The following is a 21,551-nucleotide window of genomic DNA, read 5'->3' as shown; positions in this document are numbered from 1 at the left end:
GGGAGATAGGAGGAAGAGCCACAGCCTAGATAGCTATCTGATAAACGAAATTGGAGGAGGGGTGGAGAAAGCATCTCAGAAGGGATCTTCAATCAGTCTTGCAAATCTGATAGTACCCCTCCCATCCCTTACTTTTACTCTCCCCAAAACTAGGTAGGGTCTCTTCTCCACCTGACTCCTTCGGACTCAAATTTATCAGACCTTTGTCTAGGCTGAGGCTCTTCTTCTTGTCTTCCAAGGTCATTGCCACATAACATTATACCCATTCACCTTCAAAATGACCTCTGGTAGATTTTTCTTCTCCAGTTCCAAAGTACGTTTTCCTTTAATGTCTTCTTGAGTGTTTTTGTCCATTTGGGCTAGAACATTTTAATTTGCTGCAGACTAATCTCTGCAGTTCATTGGCTACTTTGCAGATGAATAAATAGATATCTATCATATTTTTATATTGTATCTTACTAGGCTATGAAAAAATGACAATACATGACAATGGAAGGAAAAAGAATTTTAGGGTCTTCCAGGGCAGCAACTGGGGAGGGGCAAGTGGGACATGTGCTGCGGGTGCCGCGCTGGGGGGGAGCCAAAATGGGTGTAGAATCCATGTTTGCCCTGGGTGACACAGACCCTAGTTGTGGCCCTGGGGTCTTCCCCATGAAATGGGAACAGGGGTGTAGTAACACATAAAATAAAATGTAGAATATACTTTAAAATGCCAAAATATCATTTGTGTGTGTGTGTGTGTATGTGTTTTGTGGTGGTTTTTTTGTGGCTAACTTTTTAATCAGTTCAATAAACATACCAAGAATTTTGAGTGAATTACAAAAGGTAAAACATTTTGAAGAAAGTAAAATTAAATTACTAATTTGCAGAAAACATGAGCATATTTAAAAAGTCAATTGAGCATTCCTGCTTATTAGTTTGGTGTTTATAAGATTTTCCTTTGTCCCTTTTTCCTTAAAGAACCTTTTGTCCTTTTACCTTCCTTTCACCTTTGCCTGCTCTTTGGCAGCAACTTCAGTACCTTCCTGCCAGAAGGGTGTGTGAACAAATCTGTTTGAAGCCAACAGCAATATTGGTCTTAGGAATCTGTTTTAACGGCCCCTCCCAAAGACTGGACACTTTTTCTATTGTGTTCTGTCGTACTGAACACACACACAGTCTTAGAGCCTGGGAACTTCATTCTATTCATATCTGAGAGAGGCTTAGAAAACAAAAATTGTGCTTGGAACTGTATCAGTTTATTTTTGTTGAAAGGTTATGTTCCCATTTAGGATGCTTAGCTTCTCTGTCTTTCCGTTCAGCTGGAACATATTAAAAAAGGCCACAGCAGGATAAAAGTCAAATAGAGAACATAAAGTGGGTAACTCAGAAGTCGAACTGTTAGTTCTTAACATACATAAAGGATATAGAAGGATCTGAAACATGACGGCCAACTGTGTATTTTGGAAAACAGAACTGCCTCAGTGAAATGTTAAATTTTCTTTCTCAGGAAAATTTAAGGAGCCCATTGAGAGTCAGTTGGATGTGAGCAAGAGATATGGTGTTACTTTCAAGAGATTGTACATCAAATAATCATACTGGGAATCTAACTGTTGTAGTGTTATATGTCTTCTCTTATAAGTTGGCTCTCTGTGTATAGGGAACATTTTGTCTGGGAGTTCATTTTGGCCTGTGGATATCTGTCAGTAGGTGGCAGCACCTGGCTGAGTTTGTTTGGGCTCAGGCCAAATTTGTACTTGAATGGGGCATAACCAGGGAATCTTAGGGAAATTAAAAAAAATAAATCATGGAGGACAGTGGCAAGTTACTTCTGCATTGTCCTCAATCTGGGAGCATTTCTAGATTAATAATATATTAATGGGGTTGTAACATGTAATTGTTCATCTTTATAAAAAGAGCAATGCAACAGGACATGAGCAGTAGGTTCAATCACCTTCACAGTCAGTCTTAATGTATATGGGACTTTGTAAAATTTGTAAAATTTCATCTCAAGAACAGCCATTAAAAGTAAATTAAAACATGCTGAAGTTAGAGCTCTTCCAAATCTGGAGATGGTTATTTGATTAATATACCTTGCTAGCATAAAAAAGTAAGGCTGATTTCTCAGGTCTATACCATGGAGAAAGCCAGCCTGATCTAGTTGTCTGCCATAATCAGAAACGCATTTTGTAAAAACCTGTATACAGTCCTGCAATTTCTACTGGAGTTATCTCCAAAGCATTATTAACCAAAGTCAAAACTAAAAACACAGAGAATAAGCCAATAAGAGAGAAAATACATCCATACTCTACTCTCCACTCTCACCGCTCTAGCCTCCTGGTAGAAACCATATTGAGCACACACGGTGCCTCTAAGAATTTATTCCTTAAAAATTTTGACTGCACCCTCCAAGGAAACAAAGGAGTTATACAATCCCATTTGAGCTCCGAATACAAGTTGTGCAAAAACTGCAGTTGAGAATATCTTTAGCACTGCTGGTATAAATAATGCACCTCTGGAATGGTAAAAAGCTTGTAGAGCTGTCGCTGATTTTTTAGCTTTTTGGACAACATAATCCAGATGTAGCCTACTTTTGCCAGAGACATAAAACACTATGCCCAAATATTTAAAGATGTTCACTTGCTCTGTTGGATGTCGTTCAGCTGCCAGGTATGAACTCTCAGGCAAAAATTAGGATCTTAATTTTAGTCTAGCTGAGCTTCAGAGCGTCCTCCTTATAGTGTGCAACTAAGACAAGCGAAGCTCAATTTAAACTTAGTGCCTGAGATAGCAACACTGCATCATCCTCTTGTAAAAAGATCATGGTTTGTTTACTATGCAGCTTCAGGAAGTAGTAGCTGTTTTTGAGAAAAACAGTACTGTAAAAACTGTGAAATGATTACTGATAACAGTAACAAACCACATTTGTTGTAGATCTTATTATACATTCCAGAAAAATAAGGTTTATGACTCTTCAGCAGAGTGAGAGGCATTCTTGCCTCAGGAGGTGGATTGTCAATTAGAAATAGTTGCTTAAGAGAAAGCAAAAATAGATTATCTTTTCATGGGATGATGATTATAATGATTATTTCCTAGGCTTTGTGAGAATCATTACAATGAAGTTATTCTTTTAATTAAAAAGGAAAATTAAATGCATTATTATATCCTGCAAAGATACCAGACTGCAACAGGACTGTCTGAGTGATAAGGGCAAAGTCTGCAGCAGCCATTTGACCACAATTACATAAATCATAGTTATGAATCAATATTTGTATTTCTATACATGGCAATAATTTCTGCACTTTTGTATCAAAATATAAGGCTATAATTACACTAAACATAGCATCGTTGATTGGGTTTTGGCTTAGTATATTGTATGAACCCAGCCAACACCTCTGTATACAAGCAATGATAAAGAGCACAAGGCTGGTGTGATGTGAGAACCAGATGATACTGTAATTGAAGTTTAAATTGATATTTGGAAGTTTTCTAAATCTGCTTCTGTTTTGGGACCCATATAAAAGTAGGAATCCTTTTATTTGATCTGAGAAAGCAGACTATTTTCCAAATTAGAGCTCAACCATGTTTTGTATTCATACACACCCTTACATGTATAGTAACCAAATAGAAAAAATGGTAGCCATTTTCACAGATGATACCCCAAATTAACAAGTAAATAGTATGATAAATTAAATCTTTTACAATCAACACAATGTTCATATATAAATCTATTTCCACTTAAGTTTTTTTCCCCCATTTTCTACCTGGTAGTCTAATATTGTGTCCAGGGAATAAATTGACTAGATGTTCTTTGCTTCAGCATGCTCTTAGTAGCTGCAGGCTGGAAGCTTAGGTTGCTGCATGGCAGGATTGGTTTTGTCCCTTTTTGTATGGCTTGCCATATATACGTTCTGTTATTTTCTGTGTTGCTGTCAATAAATGTTTGTTCTTAGATTCTGTTATCTTAAATGCAGACTATCTCAAAGCTTTCTACTGTTTCTTACAGCTTTTACTTTATAATAAACAAATGGAAGAAATATAGTAAGTTCTTCATAAAATATTATGAACATTGAAATTAGTTAATATACTGTATTAGTGGAGCAAAGAAATGATAATGATAATATCTTTGTAATCATGTTCTTTTTCAATAGGTGGATGCCTGAAATTAGAATTTTACAGCATTAGATTTATGTGTATTATAGTAGATTTCTGAGGATAGGAACAAACTGTGACCCTGCCAGAACTAAGTTAGTTTCTTGGTCATTTTTCCTCCTTAGGCTATATAGGCTTCTAACTATATGCCTGTATGTGCAGTGTCAAAGTACTATCAGCAACTTTCTCCATCAGCAAGGCATGTTGTTGTTGAGAAATCTATAGAATTTGGGTATAAGGTGTAGTGAGATGCATGATGGTTAAAACTGTTAATACCAGTTCATAATTGCATACAGTGCTGTGAGTTCCTAATGCTATTGTAAGGTTTGAGAAAATAAGAAAATGAATAGGATGAGAAAATAGTAACATGTTTAACAAGGAATTGAATGAGTGTAAGGGTATAAGAATGGCTCAGATTACTAAAGTTACTTAGGTAAGCAAATAATTCAAGATTAGTGTCTAAGCAAAACTAAAATTAGGAAGGGATGCAGTGCAATACATTGGTTGTTCATTGGTGAACTTTTCAAACCTCAGAGTTGTTTCTAAGTCCTGAGCCAAATTTGCAACTGAAATTTTTTTAGAATGTTTTAGGGGGGCAGAAACCTCCTGTTCTTTCCTTAATGGTTGGTTCTTGATACCTCCTTAAGAGTCTTTTTCTTCAACTCTGAATTTCTTCAGCAATTTTACCGTAGGAAAAAGCTTCTCACAATCTTTCAGTCCCCCAGGGTGATCCTAAGATCTATAGGAGTTGTGCTCCCAGCAGAACATAGGAAGAATCGCTGCAAAATAGTTTCTTTGTAAAACCTAGACACTGTCAGAATAGGAAATACCTCTGAAATACCTCTTAATCTGGGTTAAGCAGCTAAAAATATGGTGCCTGAGGATATAATTCATTTATGCTGACACCTTCATAAATGACCATGCTGTTTACGAAGATAAACAGAACTTGTTTGCATAGATGGTTCATATAAATTAAACTTAAAACAGTTTAAGTTATCTGTGAAGTTGTCTATTTGAAGAAGAGATTCTCACTCAAAACAGCTGACTTAAAAGGTTTTTCATGACAAAAAGCTGAGCCTGTGTCATAATAATTATCAACAATTTTAAAAACATTCTTGTGAATACTGTTCTAAAAGAATCTTTATTATGTGCTCTGTTGTCAGTTGACCTTTTAATTTGGCTATAATGGTCTTGTCCTAGTCATTTCTGGAAAACGTGCTGCATTTTTGTGCTGAAATGTTAACTGCATTCCCTTTTAACTTATGTATGTGGCCACTATCTGATTCCTTTTACTCAAGTCTTGAACAGGCTTGCCTATCTGGAACACACCCCACTTTCACCTTGACATGCCACCTGGTTGTAATACATCAGTAATACATTGTACATTCATGGGAGCTGCTGACTCATCCAAACTTGAAAAATCTAGATTTAGATTAGGTTACCACATTTCTACTTGGAAATTATACTAGCAGATCTTCAAATTGGTCTACTAGAGGCCCCACCTCCCCCCACCCTCTCCATAATCCTGGGCCAGAGCCAGACCCTTAGCCCTTTCTCCCTGCATGTGCCAACAATAAGCTGGCGAGAGTATATTTACTACATCAGCCCCATCTTCCTGTGTATGCTGACAGTTAACTTGTTGGTGAGAACCAATGGCTGAAATATGGCTCATTGAAGCATACATGAATGCTAATATTCATAATGTGAATGCCAATATTCAGTTAACAAACAATAATTAACAAGCCTCAAGTGCAATAGTGATTGCAAATCCACATGTGCTATGCTGTGGATATCACACAGGCAACTTCAAAAGACTAGTGCAAGCAGGACATTTGATGTTGAATATTTCAAAATGGGATTTCACTGGGCTGCAAATCCACTTGCACTCAGCTTAGTACACATTGTGTACAACATTGTGCAACATTGTACTTGTGTACAACATTATTGACCAGTATGTTTGTTCTAAGAGTTTTTATTTTTGCACTGAGTAATAAAAGTATCCAAATTGTAAATAGGTACTTAATTTGGATTAATTTTTGATACAGAATTTGGTTTAAAAGAGGGGAGGGGAAGTTATATATAAATGTAACCTTAATCTTCCTTTTGTTTGCCAAAAAGAGTGAATTCCAATCCTCTTAAAAATGAAAACCCAGTGAGGATGTATTTGTTTCACTGAATGGTCCCCTCATTTTCCAAATGTTCTAGTGGCCCATGATTGCCGAATGTTTGAAATATTGGCATATTCTGTTGTAATGTTATGGCCTTTTAGAGAAATATTATATTACTTGTTCTTTTGTCTTTTGTCGTGATTCCACATTGCCTTTCTTCTGATTGAATACATATTATGTCTAATATTAATTTTGGCATTGATACATTAAACAACTTGTTCCTTCAATTATTTCTGTTCACATCTATCATAACTGGTGCCAGATGTTGCCAGCCCTACAAGGTAGACCAGACTAGGAAACCAATGCCATATATGCCAGGACTACTTTTATTGTAATTGCTATAGTAACAGAATCTTGCAAGTCTAAATGTGCTCCCCCTCTCCCTCTTCATGTGAACTAGGGTGGGATATTTGCTCAAATTAGATTCTTGGAACGGACTCAAGCCCCACTTATCTGACCACTGCTTTGGGAGCGGCTCTTTCTCCTGTCCTTCAGTGCCATCCTTATGCCCTCTACAGATGCATACTTATATGGCCTGCCTGCATTCAGAGAACCAAATACTTATTTGATCCTTTCTCAATATAGATGTTCCATGCCGATTTGTGGTAAGTATAGCAGCATGCCTAGTGCAGGTCAGTTGCTCTAATTCTATGATACCCTCTTTGTGCAATTACAGTCAGAATAGTGCAAAAATGGACCAAAGATTTGGTTTCTTGCACAGCACAACTGCTTTTATGTCTTGGTAACCTGAGCGGTGGTGAAAAGATAGGAAGGAACAGAAAGCATACAAAACAGCCTTTATACAATCCAGAGACAAGAGCAACACAGAAGAATAGCATATTGCCAACACAAGCTTAGCTCCAAACATAGATCAGTCAAGTCCCAAAATGTGATTGCCCTGCAAAGAATATGAATTGTTTTACAAATAGCATTCTACATTATATATAAAGTGATAAAGTTATCATGTTTGACTTAATCACATTTGACATATGACTCAGGTCTTAGTTAATAATAAATAAAGCAGTGGAAATGATTCAAGAACATCTTACATTATATACTATCCAATTCCCAAATTTCTAAGGCAGGTTCCAAACAAGCCAGCTATTCTGCATTGGTAGTCAGTTAATCTTTAACAATGGCAGACTCTGTAGGGAGAAGTACTAACAAAAAGGATGAAACTGTTTTCCCAAATGAAGGATAAACAAAAGTACTAAATGTATTTTAGACTTTGGTGTAAGACAGACTTGATATTCCCTCTTAAAGGAAGAGAGCTTTACTAAATAAAATAGATGCCATGAGAATTTCTCTGAGGCTTGCGGAAATAACTCATATGACTAAACTGGGTCCATAAATTGCAAGATGACTGGATCAGCAAACCTAAGATTTGAAGAGGGCAGTAAAAGTGTGATAACGGACCTAATTTGCTTGTGCTGTGTTACCAAATTGATCCATAAAAAACAAATATTATTTCTCACATGGAAAAATGGCATAGAAAGCTTTTTTTTAAAAAATAGATCTGGCTAATATGTTTTTAAATGTATCAGGACAGCCAGTGATTGTAGCCCAGTTTCATAAATGAGAAACAAAATCAAATATATTTTGTACTAGTTCAAAGATCTTGTTTTCTGTATGCCATCATCTGATTTTTAAAAGAAGTTTTTGTATAGCCCTATGTTATCTCTTTTGTGCTTTTCTATTGGTCAATAAGTTTCTCTTCAAATGCTTGCTAATTGTATAGATATGGCTTGCTTGTAGGACATGCTATATGTTGACAGTGCATTACTTTAGCTTGCCTCCTTAAGAACTTGAGATCTTAAAAAAACAATACTCTAGATTTCTCTTATTCTGTACTGCTGTCCTTGGAATGCTGTTGGGATTTAACTCTGGGTCATTGCATTTTGGCCTTGTTAAAATTGCATATTGAAGTAAAAGTAAAACAGGAACCTGAGCATACCTCTTTATTTTCTTTACTTATAAGATACTTTATTAAGCAATAACTTATTTAATGTATAACATTACTTGATTTTTACTTGTTTTTCAGTATTATGAATTACTTAAGCAAGACTTGAAAGGAGAATTAGAAACAGAAAATCTTCCTGTTGCTAAATATCTTACAATTTTGCACAAAGCAACAGCATTAACAGCTGTTGAGTTGTACACACTGTTAAGTGAACTAAGTTTTCTTTAAAAAAAGGAAAAAAATACAGCTCTCAGGGTTCAGTTTGGCAGTCACTCTGCATTCTGGCTTTGCTTGAATACTCAAATTATTCCCAAAGCTTTCTTGAGTGATTATTCTTCAGAGGAGAGGGGCAGGGAAAATGAAGACTTTAAAACCAGTTATTAGATTATCCATTGGTGTATGTCACTGACTAGTATTTTTTAAGCCTTCTAAGGAATTTACTTTTAATTCCGTAAGGCCTTTTGCCAATAATAATTCCTGAAGCTGAATTTTTCCCTTAGTTTGTGCTCTGCAATTTATGAATAAAGACCTCTGAAAAAGGTTCAACTTCAAAATTATATTGTTTAATAATTGTGAATTATATTGCTAGTACCTGAAGAAATGAAGAGTTGAGACTAAGATTATTTTTTTCTTGATCTCTAATTAATTGTAAATGTGGAGGAATGATAGGCAAGATTGATATTTCCTGAATTTCTAAAATAGTGATAATGTTGTAATTTTAATTCTTGTCCTCAGTTGATATATCTAATACTGTATTTTTTATTTCTTGCTGTAGAATAGTAATATTTTTGTTAAGATATTGAAAGCCCTGAATCCTCCAGAATATGTTTAGTTACTAGTCCAAATTCTGAACAACAGTGCATATATGGCTGTACTGAGTTGAATAACTTCATTGATTTCCTGTTCGTTTTATGTATTATACATGCAACTTCAAGATATGTTCCTTTTATATTTTAATCTCACATGGTGACAACTTTTAATGAATGCTACCGTATTAGCCTTTGGCCAACCTTGGAAGCTAAACAAGATGGACTGTTTTTAGTATATGGATGGGGACTTCTCTGGAAATGCCATGGCTGTTGATTAAACTTGGAAGCTGAAAAAAAAAAATCAGAAGAAAACAGTGGCAAACTGCTTCTGTACAGCTGCCCATAAAATTGCAAGGATGCAGCATCAGAATGATGCTTCTGCTCAGCTTCTGTTCAACGTGATTCACCAAGATACCCAGTCCTTTTCATGTGTACTGCTCTGCTTAATATGGTCCCCCATGACAGTCCTGTCTTTTGATTTTTTAGGACTTGGCATTTGTCTATACTGCCATTCATTTAACTGGCTTTTGGCCATTGCTCCAGTTTGTCAGGATCCTTCTGAATCTTAATGTTGTCCTCTAAAGTGTTTGCTATCCCAAGGGGAGTCATGGCTTGTTTTGTTTTGAGGTTGAAGCAAACATTTTTTTGTGTTTATATACCCTAAGGCTTACGGCAGAAGTACCAGCTGAAATTTCTTCAGCTAATCTAAATGAATTACTTAAAAATATTATTTCCTGTCTTCGACAGATCTTTATATTAGTTTATAAATAATTAAAAATTATTATTAATATTTCTATTGGGCCATAAAAACTTACAAACTGTGAAGCATAGCTGACATATTTTATTATGCATGTAAAAGTGTTTTATTAAATACACTTAACACAATATAAGAAGAATTTAATTTATTAAAGACAACAAATACATGCATATTGGCTGGACTGCTTCAACAATTTTCTGATACCCCTGTAGGTTAGGCACAGAATTCTTACATTATATTTCACTAAGGTTTATTGAATGAACAAAAATTGGTAAAATCTGTGTAACATCCTAAGCCACAAACTGTAACATTTAAAAAAAAAATCACAATAGTGTCTTTCACACAACTTTCTAAACCAAATCCCAAGAAATCACCTTATATCTAAGCACACTTAGACCACTGTAACTATCCATTTTTATACACAAAAATATTTATTTATTTTTAAAAAGCCAATCATTACTCATAAGTACAATTATTCACAAGTACAATTATTTAATGTCTGATAATTTTGCTATGTGAATTTGTTATCATTTATTTATTTTTAATTGATTATGTGCCATCAAGTTGTTTTCAACTTCTAGTGACCACTTAGATGGATTTTCTCTATGATGATCTATCTCTGACCTGTTCTTTCAAGTCTTTCAATGGTACACTCATTCCCAATGTAACTGAGTCCACCTAGTTTGCTGCTGGTTTTCCTCTTCTTCTTTTTCCTTCTACCTTTCCCAGCATTAGAGCCTTTTCCAGAGAGCAAGGTCTTTGCATAATGTGTCCGAAGTAGGATAATTTACGTCTGGTCATTTGTGCCTCGAGTGAGAACTCTGGCTTGATTTGTTCAACAATTCATCAGTTTGTTTTCTTGGCTGTCCACAGGAGTCTTCTCCAACACCAAAGTTTAAAGGAATAAATATTCTTTCTATCCTGCTTCTTCAGAGTATAGCTTTTGCTTCCATATAATATCACAGGGAATACCATGGCTTGCACAATTCTGATCATTGTAGGTACAGACACATCACGCCATTGAGTATTTTTTCCAAGGCCTTCATGGCTCCTCTACCAAGTGCTAGTCTGCAGCATATTTCTTGACTGCTTGTTCCTTTGCTGTTGATGGTTGATCCCAAAAGGCAGCACTTTTCTACCACTTCAGTACCTTCATTGCCAATTCTAAGCTTGTTTGTTCCTATTTTATACCTATTGTTATGAAGGCAGTACCAATTTTATATTTCTGCCATTTCTGAAAGGCAACCTTGGCACGAGGATAATTTTTAAAAATGTATTTAAAACTGATTTTACTAATTTGCTAACATATACATAAAAATAACTCTATCCTGTTTTACCTTGTGTAAATCTAAAAAAAAATAATCCAATCTAATCTAAAAGTAGACAATCTACATTATATCATATGAGAACCTTCTCAATGCTAACATAGCTTATGTAATGTTCAGCAGACAGCCCCATACTATTTGCTTTCCCATGTAAAATGTAAACATGATGTCTGCCCAGTCTTTGCAAACGTACCTATGGAAGGCAGATGGAATCAAGATCATTAGATCTCAGGAAGAACATCCTTTTTCATGACGAATGCTTTATCCTGTTGAGTTTCAAAACAGCCATTGTTTCAATTTGACTAGGTCTTTCTTTCTTTCTTTTTGAATTCTTAATCAGTTTGTCCAAAAAGTTATCTAGAATAGGGGTGAGCAGACTTCTGGGGGTTTTTTTAATGTCAAAGACCAGATTAACATTACGGTAATAATATGGCGCCTTCTACCAACGGTGGAGTCCGAGTCAGGGTGCAAGAGACACGCTGGCAGGACCACTTACTCTTTCTCTTTCTAAGCTAATAGCCCTTCTCTTTTATGTCTCTTTTGTTGTTTGATTGGCTCTTCCTTCACTGATCTGATTTACACCAGCCACAATGTGTTTTGATAGTTTTGTTTTACAGTGTCACATGAACTTACCTGCTAAGTTTAAAAAATTGTAGCTTGGTATCATGTATAAACTTAATTTATTTATCTTTATTCCTTTCTTATATATAATTTACAGATGACTATTCAAACAACTTCTGCTCTTCTCTAAAACAAATGTGGATGGATCTCAATCTGATTTTGAAAATCATCCATTGAAAATATGAGGACCATCCTGTTGTTCTAAAAAATTAGAGCCTGGGATTTTAAGGAATCGTTCATCTAGTATGAATTTGTATGAATGCCTACTAAATAAAAATAATTATGAATATATTATATGAATATAACATATAATATCTATGCCAGTAGTGAATATTATTTCATTTTACATACTCTCCTTGATAGGATAGTCCAAATGGTATCTTTGAATACCAACTTCATCTTAGTTTTCTTTAATTGTAATGTAGGGTTTTTAGCACCTAACAACAATTTATCAATTTATTTTAGCCTCCCTCTGAGAATTACAGATAGCATGACGTTTTAACTGCTGTTTGCTTATATTTATTGTAAGAAATATTTGGTTTAGATGGAAAAAATGGTGAAGAAGTACAGACATAGATGCCTTGACAACTATAGCACAACAGCCTAATATATTTTATCCTTCCTTTCTTTATATAAACAATCTTGCATCTAGTTGACATCAGAATTGTTTCTGGTAGATAGATCTGTTAGCCCTTTCTGGACAAATTTATCTCTCTATTGGTTTAATTAATCTTAGACTTTTGACTGATTTTAACATACTGTTCCAAGGGAATTCTTTTCCATTGTTTCTCCTTTCCAAAACTCTTTTTGGTTTCATTCTAGAGGTTGCTATGAAAGGTAAGAGAAGTATCTATATTCAGGAGCAGTATAAAAACAGTTCTTGGGGTAGGCTAAATAATTGAGATAAGCAGTTGCCATCCTATCCCACTAACAGGTTCCCTGAAACAATAGGCAGGGAAAGGCATGGAGCTTCCCCCCTCCCCACCCTGTGTTATTTTCCAATTTCTGTTGAAAGAGTAGGAAAAAAAATAGGAACAAACCATCTATTATTGTAGTGACTTTCTTCCTCTTTATACATGGAATTTGAAATACTACATTACTTTCCTCCCCCATAATCCTTTCTCCAATTCTGAACTGAATGCTGTCTGCATGTCTTGGAGTTGACATCAAACTATACTGGTGTATGTTTACAGCCTTTCTCAACCTTTTGACCCTGGAGAAACCCTTGAAATATTTTTCAGGACTCGGGGAACCCCTATTCAGGCTCAAATATAGGCCAGAAGTTACAAAATTATTATATTCGATTCATGGGTAAGCCTGTATATACGCATTAACAGTGTTCTTAAACTGAAAATAGTGAAATTTACTTCTTTAATGTGAAGTTGCCTGAAGTTGAAATAATTTTTTAAATAAATTGTGATCTCCCAGGGAACCCCTAGTGACCTCTTGTGGAACCCTGGTTGAGAAACCCTGGTTTATACTGTTGCCCATCCCTATCCCCTCCTTATTATCTCTTTATCTTGTCTTTGTATCTTTATCCTCTCTTTCCTGGCCATCTGAATTCCCTGCAAGGTAATGGTGACAAAGCCTAATAGAATTTACCCACTTTGAAGGTGCCTCTGGACAGTGTCAGAATAACAGATAAGCAGGACTTTCACATCATTACTGCCTTGATGGCATCCACAATCGTTGGATCTGTGATGACTGATTTAGGCAGTGTGTGGACTGAAGACTCTCATAATGTGGGCAGATGGATGGAATACAGTATGAGATTTGATGAGGTTTTCAGATGGATCTCATGTTCACATTGAGATCAGCAGGGATGCAACTTTTTCTCAGGTTTCTTTTTTCTTTTCTTCCTCTTCTCTCCTTGCTTTACAAGAGCTGGTGTTTTTTAAAAAGCATACAGAATGGCTGATTTCAAAAGGTGTTGATTTTCTGCCACATCTTCAAACAATAATGTATCTGCTGAACGTCTGGTTCGTGCAGCTGTTAAGCTCACCGGACCCCTATAGTGAAAGCAAAAACTGGCAACCTAATCCTATATCTAACGTTAAAGGAACAAGAAGGCTATTAAGTGGTCTTTGGCTGGTCGAGGGGCAGGAGCGTTTTATGTTGGCTTTAAGGGCAGGCTGAGGAAATCGGATGCCATTTTCTTCTTTCTATCAATTATTGCCAAATAATTTGCTCTGCCAAATCTCTCTCCCTAAACAAAAATTCTAAGGAACAAAAAGAAGCTCCCGCCTTCCAGCTGTTGCTGAGGGAAGCCGAGTTTGCAAGCCCCCAGCGCCTTCCTATCCCTCGCGCTCTCCTCCCTCCCCGAACTGCCTGGTAACAAATCGCCGCCGAGAGGAAATCAGACCCTCCCTCCTGGCGGCTTTCAGGCGGTAATAGTGGTGGCGGCTGGAGCGGCAGCAGTTGTAGTTGAATCTCCAACACATCCTGACTTTGCGGGACTTGCTGGGCGCGGAAGCCGATTTTCGAGAAGGGAGACGATGCGGTTCGTTCTGATTCTGCGAGGCGGCGGAGGTTCACCCTTTGGCTGCTGCCTCTGAGCGGTTCGAGAGAAAGAGGGGAGGCGACGGCAGGCGCGAGGAGAGTCCCGCCAGCCATGCTGCAGCGTCGGGGGGACTTGGGGGGCTACCCACCAGCCGTAGCAGACCCGGTGTTGTTGAATGCGAAGCCTAAGCTCTACTATGCGGTGAGCGCTGTCTCCTTCCTAAAGAGTGAGGCGCCAAAGTAACGGGGGTGGAGGGCTGCTATGGTTTGTTGAAAGGGTGGGGTGGGGAAATAAATGCTCCAGTGTAGACTTAATCCCCTCGTACAGGCTGCTGCATCACTTGCGTGTATTCCGAGCTGCTTTGGTGGAGGGGGCGGGGGTCAGATGTTGGGGGGGGGGGAGTTCGCCTGCCTGCATAATTCCGGAGTGTAATGTGCCGAGCTTTCATTTGGGTCCTGAACGTATTTCCTCCCTTGGAGCTCTTTTAGGAGACCGCTACTTGGGGTAGCGTCAGTTGGGACTCTCTGTGTGCGCACACCTGCAGTTTGGCTGCCCTAGACGAAATGCTTAAGCCTACGCTTCTCTCATCTTTGGGTTGGAGTCGGTTTTATGGGGATGGGGAGATCGATTTTCATTTTTCGACACTAGACCATGGTGCTTCGGAGACAGAGTAAAAGCAAACGTTTCCCCTTTGTGAGGGGGGCTCATCTGGGTTGGGTTTTTTTTGTTTGTTTTCAGTTTGTCTGTCGCGTCTCTCCTCCCCCCTCCCAAACCTGGGTGCTTTTGAGGGTCAGTTCACAAGACTAGTCTCTGAGGATCTGGCTGGCTTATTTATACAACGTGGTTATCTAATGCTTAAAGGAAAGCTCTTTGAGTAGTTCTTCATGGACATAAATAATTTGGAATGTCCCATCGCAAGCAGCCCTAATGCAAATTTAGTAAAAATCCAGTCATACACAAATGTTTTCTGTATGCAGTGAATTTTTTGTCTTTGGTCCACGATTAGGAATAGTAGTTGTTTCTATGCCTGGAATGATAATTACAGCTACAGATCCTGTGAGCTGCTGCAGAGATGTGTAGCAACAATTCTTGGAAGGTCTGAGCCCTCACAGCAACCAAAACACCTTTTCCACCTACTAAGGGCAAGGGCCAGTTACACACAAACACACACACACACACACAAAGTTGCTTTCTGACTCAAAGTGGAAAATGATGAGCAGCTCAGCTGAATAGCTGCTACTTACCTATTGTCTCATTTGGATCAAATTCTTTTTATTGCCCTTGTTCAGAGCTAGAAGGCAAGTAAGCAAGAAAAGATAGCCAATTCACCATTTAATATCATACATTTGGAATGAATGGAGTAACTTAGAGAAGCATGCAAACTCAGAAAAAAAAATTGGCTTTTGCAAAACAGTTCCTGCTGATTTGTTGTTCAGCCTATGTATATCTTCTCTTAGTAGGGTTTAGTAAGGCTTGGTCACTACCTAGAAAATGAGCTCTCACCTTACTTGCTGGCCCTCATTGGTAGTAGGGAAACAGCAAAACTTTACATCTGTCTTGTCCAAGAGGAGAAAGACAGAGACCACGCTTGGTAATCCAGTTAGGTTCAGAGCTCCTCCTGCCTGCACATCCCAGACAATGTTTAATAAAGAGAGCTGGGCTTGTTGACCAAGCTCCAAGCCATCTTTTTTTCTGCCCATGAAAAGCCACAAAACTACTACTCTTCCATTCTATTGACAATGTGAACAATATGTCAGTACCATTGGTGGAATACAAGTGTGCAACCAATGTTTTGGACCCACTCCAATCATCCGTGACCAGCATGATAGAGTCAAGAGGTTATATAAATTGTAATCTAAAGCATTTACATATCACTGGTTGTTTATTTTTGTGGTAGAATCTTCTATTGCACCTGCTGTAGCATTGTTTTCCAGTAGTTACCATCACTGGTCCAATATTCTCCTGAAAGTAAGATTGCAGATGAATTAGCAGGTGAAAATGTTGCTCTTTTCATGAGGAACTATGTCTTTTTTCTCATGTTGGGTTGGCAGTAGGGAAACACAGCAAAACTTTTCATCTCTCTTGTCCGAGGAGAAAGACAGAATCCATGCTTGGTAATCCAGGTAGGTTCAGAGCCCCTCCTGTCTGCCTGTCCCTAGACAAAATGTATGATAAGCAGCTCTTGCCAGTCTTATAGTTAGGATGAGGAATGCCAGCATCCAAAACATATCTTGAGTTTCTCTATCATCTAGAATGGGTTTTTAGTGTTGTTATCCTACTTTGGTTTTAACTGAAATAGAAGTATAACTTGGGCTTAAGGTGAGGCATTTTTCTTAAAAGTGTAAAGTATTAATAACTTAGTGGAGTAATGCTCACTGGTAAGAATCCCGGTATTTATTTTTATAAAATAATGTTTTCAGTACCACACTCCTATATATATTAAGACCTAATGTTTGTCGTCTTGATTAACCTGAATAGATCTTGTGTTTGAAGGTTATCCATCAATAATTAAAATGAAATGAACATTCTAAAATCCAAGGCATTATCACAAGGAAAGCAAGGCGGCGTTGGCTTTTCTAAGATTCGAGAGTCCATAGGCTATAATGAAATGTATCTCACTTAATAGGTACAGTTCACTAGGGGATGCACTAGGAAGCTTGGAATCTTACTTCTTCAGTTTTCTTATGCTGAGAGTAAATCATAGCGGCCTGTTTCACAAAATATACCTTACACAGCACCAAGAACATTGAAAATACTTAAACGAGACACTCAAATAAAAACGTATCCCTAAAAAAATCATAGCATGCCTCAGGCTAAAACCATCCATGAAAAAGTCAACTTAAGCTGATTTTGTTTGTCAGAGAAGGACAACAGAAGTGAAGTTAGGTTAGCTTTCCTTGGATAGAGTGTTTGGGGGCCCTGCTCCATTTTCCTATCAAGTATGTCCTTCCTAATGGCACGATAGAGGGGGTGTGGGGTTGCTGGTTAAGAGAGATTAACATTAGGTCAGGCTCAATATAGCATGTTTTTTTTAATCTAGAAATTCTTGTGAGTGATATAATACCGTGATTCTTAGTGAATCTTTAAAACATTTAACCTTTCAGTGTTTCAAAAGCAGCACGACTGCTTTAATTTCTAGGGTTTTAAAGCTTTACTAGTGTATTTTCAAGATTGAAGGAAACATATCAGTTGCATTCAGGCTTTATGCATTCTCACCTCTCTGAACTGAAAGATGACTCATTGGTACTTTAAAGTGTTGTTAAGAAGAAGCTCCTTGTTATTTTTAAGCTTTAGGAGTATTAGATTGCATTATATGTAGTTCTTAGGAGTTTGGACAGTTGAGAAACCACTTCCTTCATACCATTTATACTTGAGGGTTTTTTTTTTAAAAAACAGCTGCTTATCTTTGTGTAGTTTGCTTCTTGTGGCCATATGTAAATATTAAAGTAGCTTAAGCACATGTAAGACCTGTTGCTGTTATCTTTTCTGGTTTAATTATGCAAAACATCACTTGAAGAAGAACATGACTAGCCTGGTTTTGTTTAATAGTATTGGAATTCAGCTATTTGGTTTGATAGTTAGATGCCTGTTTAATTTGATCTCTGATTCTTGCAGTGCTGTTACTTTTAGCTCTACATATGACAGAACGTTGCTTTCTCCATAGAATATCATTAGAAGAGTGGTCACAATAAATTGCACTCAGTGCAAAACCATGTGTTTAATTCCAATAGAATATATATACAAGTGTGTAACACGTCTTTCTTTGTATGGAAGAGTGTGTGTAGAGTTGACATAAATCTCTTAATTGGTTTAAAGTTTTAGTGTTGAATAATGGAATGTAGCAGTAAGTACAATTTATTGATGGCAGGGGAATAATTATTAATTTTTTAAAAAAAGTTTGCGTTTTATGGTTCGTTTTTATTGTATGCCACCCAGAGTCACGTTTGTGAAATGGATGGCTATATAAATGTGAAAAATGAATATTTGAGTATTTAATGTTGAAAAATATTTTAATAGTCATTTACTCTTAGGTTACAATATTAGGATAGCCTTTAAAAACTGTTTATACTGATCAAAATGTCTAATAATTGATCAGAGTTAAGTACTGTTACGGGGAAAAAGCAGTAATTAGAAAAACTCATACATTTTAAATTTTTTTCTCATGTTTGATTAAGCTGTAATAAAATAGCAAAGAATAAAAGGGGTTTTCCAGATACCTTTTATGATAGGCTGACAAGTTCAGATTTTTTTGTCCTTTGTCTAAAGCAAATTAAATTAATATTTTTCTTGTTGCTGTTGTTGTTCTCTGCTGGTGATGAAAAGTAATGAGCAGTTCATTACTTCAGCTTTGTATTTTGGACCTCTATGGAAATAATGTCTTAGAGTCAGCAAGCATCCCTTCACAAAATATTTGAAGAACATAAGAGGAAGCTTGCTATTATATTAATGTTCTGCTCTGGCAGAAATAAGCAGTCTATTGGTGCCCAACATCCACACTTAACATTTGAGGGTTTCTGAAGACTCCACAGAGGACCACAACTCCCATGTGGACAAGTTAACACATTTATCTTAAAACTGTTTTTATTCCTGAATCAGAGCTATACCAGTTAAAAAAGAAATTATACTTGTGTTACCAGTAACCAGTTGCCATTTGTTAAACATCTGTCTTGAAATGACCTAAAAATGAGAAATTAGTTGAATAATCACATAATTCTACACTTAAATTGACACTTTATTTTAATTAAATCTTGAACCTGTGTGGAATGTAATCAAATATAGATAAACATTTTAAATAGTTGAATATCAGGGTCAACTCTGTTTATACACAGTTATACTGGTTATAAGATCTAGGCTGCAAAAAATCCATACAATTGTTAGATGAAGCAAAGAAATACTAAAACTCTTAACTGCTGATTTTCATATTCCAAATAGAGTAGCCTTTTATTTACTTATTTGTTAGATATCTGCATTAATTTGTGACTGACATTTATTTTATTGAATTGGAGTGCTTTGTACTTCGATTGCCTTCAGAGTGCAACAAATTACCTATTTTAAAAAATTATCTTATCCTTGATAGCAGCATAAAATAAATATTTTCTATTAGAAGTTTATGTCTGTCCTGGTGATTCTAATTTGTAATTAATAAATTAAAAATCAATTTGCTTGTTAAATCTATGTACAGTGAAATGGTGTCAAATACATGGAAACCTTTTTGTATAACTAAACTCATGGAATTACTGTGTAATACTATGTTACACAGTATAATTACATTTATTTCCATAGGTATTATTGTGTAAGAAAGTTCAGAGTTTATCAGTTAAGCCTGAAGTCCTTTTATATGTGGGTATGCTACCAAAAAGTGTACTTTTTTTTTGTGAGCTTGCCTAAGATCACTTGATGGCACTACTGTAGGCCAGATCTAAACCGAAGGATGTAACCTTCATTACCAGGAAACAGCAGAGTGGTGAAAGTAAAAGAAGGACATGCCAGCTAAATCATTTTGTAAGTGGGTTTGGCCTGTTTTTCCATTTTAAAAGCTGTTCGACAAAACTAGTTACTGATTAAGTTGTATATTATTCTCCACAGTGAATCTCAAATGTTCACATAATAACTCCTATGTTCGATTGCTTAAAGTTCTTAATAATTGTTTGGGAAATTGCTGTGGTTTATGTCAGTTTATTCTAAAAGAAGGAATAAAACAATTGTATCTGTATTGATCTTCAGAATCTTATCAGCAATGTACTCAAGAGCAAGGATTTAGTCTTCAGAGAGCCTTAAATTTCACGAGTTCATTCAAGAATTCAATTGTAATCAATTAACGGCACAATGGTTGAGGTCAATATGGCTCTCTGTGTGTAAGATATAGAAATAAAAAGTTGAAAGTAGTATGTAACCCCTTATTTTCTTTATTGTGGCTCTTAGAACTACCTCTGACCATTGTTATTGAAAACTGATGGCAGTTTCCTGCCATTTTGAGATGTTAAACATCTAATTGTATTGTATTGCATTATAAGCTCTAAATGTTCTAATCATGATGTACTCATTCATAATATTTACTGGAACTTCACATTGTGATACTATTATATTTTCCAACAATAGGTAATGCTATAAAAGAGACGCTAAGGCTTCTAAAGCAGCCATCCTTGCTCTTGAGTTTATATTATTGAATGGGTTTCATAAACACAATGAAGTTAAAGTACAATATTGCTATCTATTTTGTTAATATATTTTCCCTTCAGCAAAGGATCGTTACCTTGTTGTGATGCTGGAGCTTGAGCACCTCAGTGATGCCATGAGCTAAACCGTGAAGGGCCACCCAAGACGGGAAGGTCATGACAGAGAGGTCAGACTAAATGCGATCCCTGGGGAAGGTAATGGCAACCCACCCCAGTATTCTTGCCGTGAAAACTAAATGGATCAGTACAACCAGAGATACGTTGGTATACCATCGGAAGATGAGACCCCCAGGTCGGAAGATGGTCAAAATGCTACTGGGGAGGAACAGAGGATGAGTTCAACTAGCCCCAGACGTGATGACGCAGTAGTTCAAAGCCGAAAGGACAGCTAGCGGCCGACGGTGCTGGTGGTGAACGGCGAATCCAATGTTCTAAGGATCAACACACCATTGGAACCTGGAATGTAAGATCTATGAGCCAGGGCAAATTGGATGTGGTTATTGGTGAGATGTCAAGATTAAAGATAGACATTCTGGGCGTCAGTGAACTGAAATAGACTGGAATGGGCCACTTCACATCAAATGACCACCAGATCTACTACTGTGGACAAGAGGACCACAGAAGAAATGGAGTAGCCTTCATAATTAATCGTAAAGTGGCTAAAGCAGTGCTTGGATACAATCCAAAAAACGATAGAATGATCTCAATTCGAATTCAGGGCAAGCCATCTAACATCACAGTGATCCAAATATATGCCCCAATCACAGATGCTGAAGAAGCTGAAGTAGAGCAGTTCTATGAGGATCTGCAGCACCTACTGGACAGCACGCCTAAAAGAGATGTTATTTTCATCACGGGAGACTGGAATGCTAAGGTGGGCAGTCAAATGACACCTCGAATTACAGGTAAGTATGGCCTGGGAGAACAAAATGAAGCAGGACATAGGCTGATAGAATTTTGCCAAGACAATTCACTCTGCATAACAAACACTCTTTTCCAACAACCTAAGAGATGGCTTTATACATGGACATCACCAGATGGACAACACCGAAATCAGATTGATTACATCCTTTGCAGCCAAAGGTGGCGGACATCTGTACAGTC

General features: G+C 36.9%; 1 protein-coding gene across 2 annotated transcripts in view; it reads left to right on the top strand.

Moving 5' to 3' along the window:
- Window positions 1-21,551, top strand: part of ARHGAP6 (Rho GTPase activating protein 6) — a 215,050-nt gene that overhangs the window by 92,753 nt on the left and 100,746 nt on the right. Inside the window, exon 1 of one of the 2 annotated variants that reach the window (XM_063305094.1) lies at window positions 14,201-14,472. The exons of the other annotated variant lie outside the window; for it this stretch is intronic. Coding sequence (XP_063161164.1) covers window positions 14,383-14,472 — 90 coding nt within the window. The 5' untranslated portion in view covers window positions 14,201-14,382. Of the gene's footprint in view, window positions 1-14,200; window positions 14,473-21,551 lie in introns of those variants that run through there. 2 annotated transcript variants of the gene reach the window in all.

The sequence above is a fragment of the Candoia aspera genome, chromosome 5, assembly GCF_035149785.1.
Source record: "Candoia aspera isolate rCanAsp1 chromosome 5, rCanAsp1.hap2, whole genome shotgun sequence".
In the NCBI taxonomy this organism is placed as follows: domain Eukaryota; kingdom Metazoa; phylum Chordata; class Lepidosauria; order Squamata; family Boidae; genus Candoia; species Candoia aspera.
The sequence above is the reverse complement of the archived record's forward strand: the minus strand, read 5'-3'. Positions and strand labels throughout refer to the sequence as shown.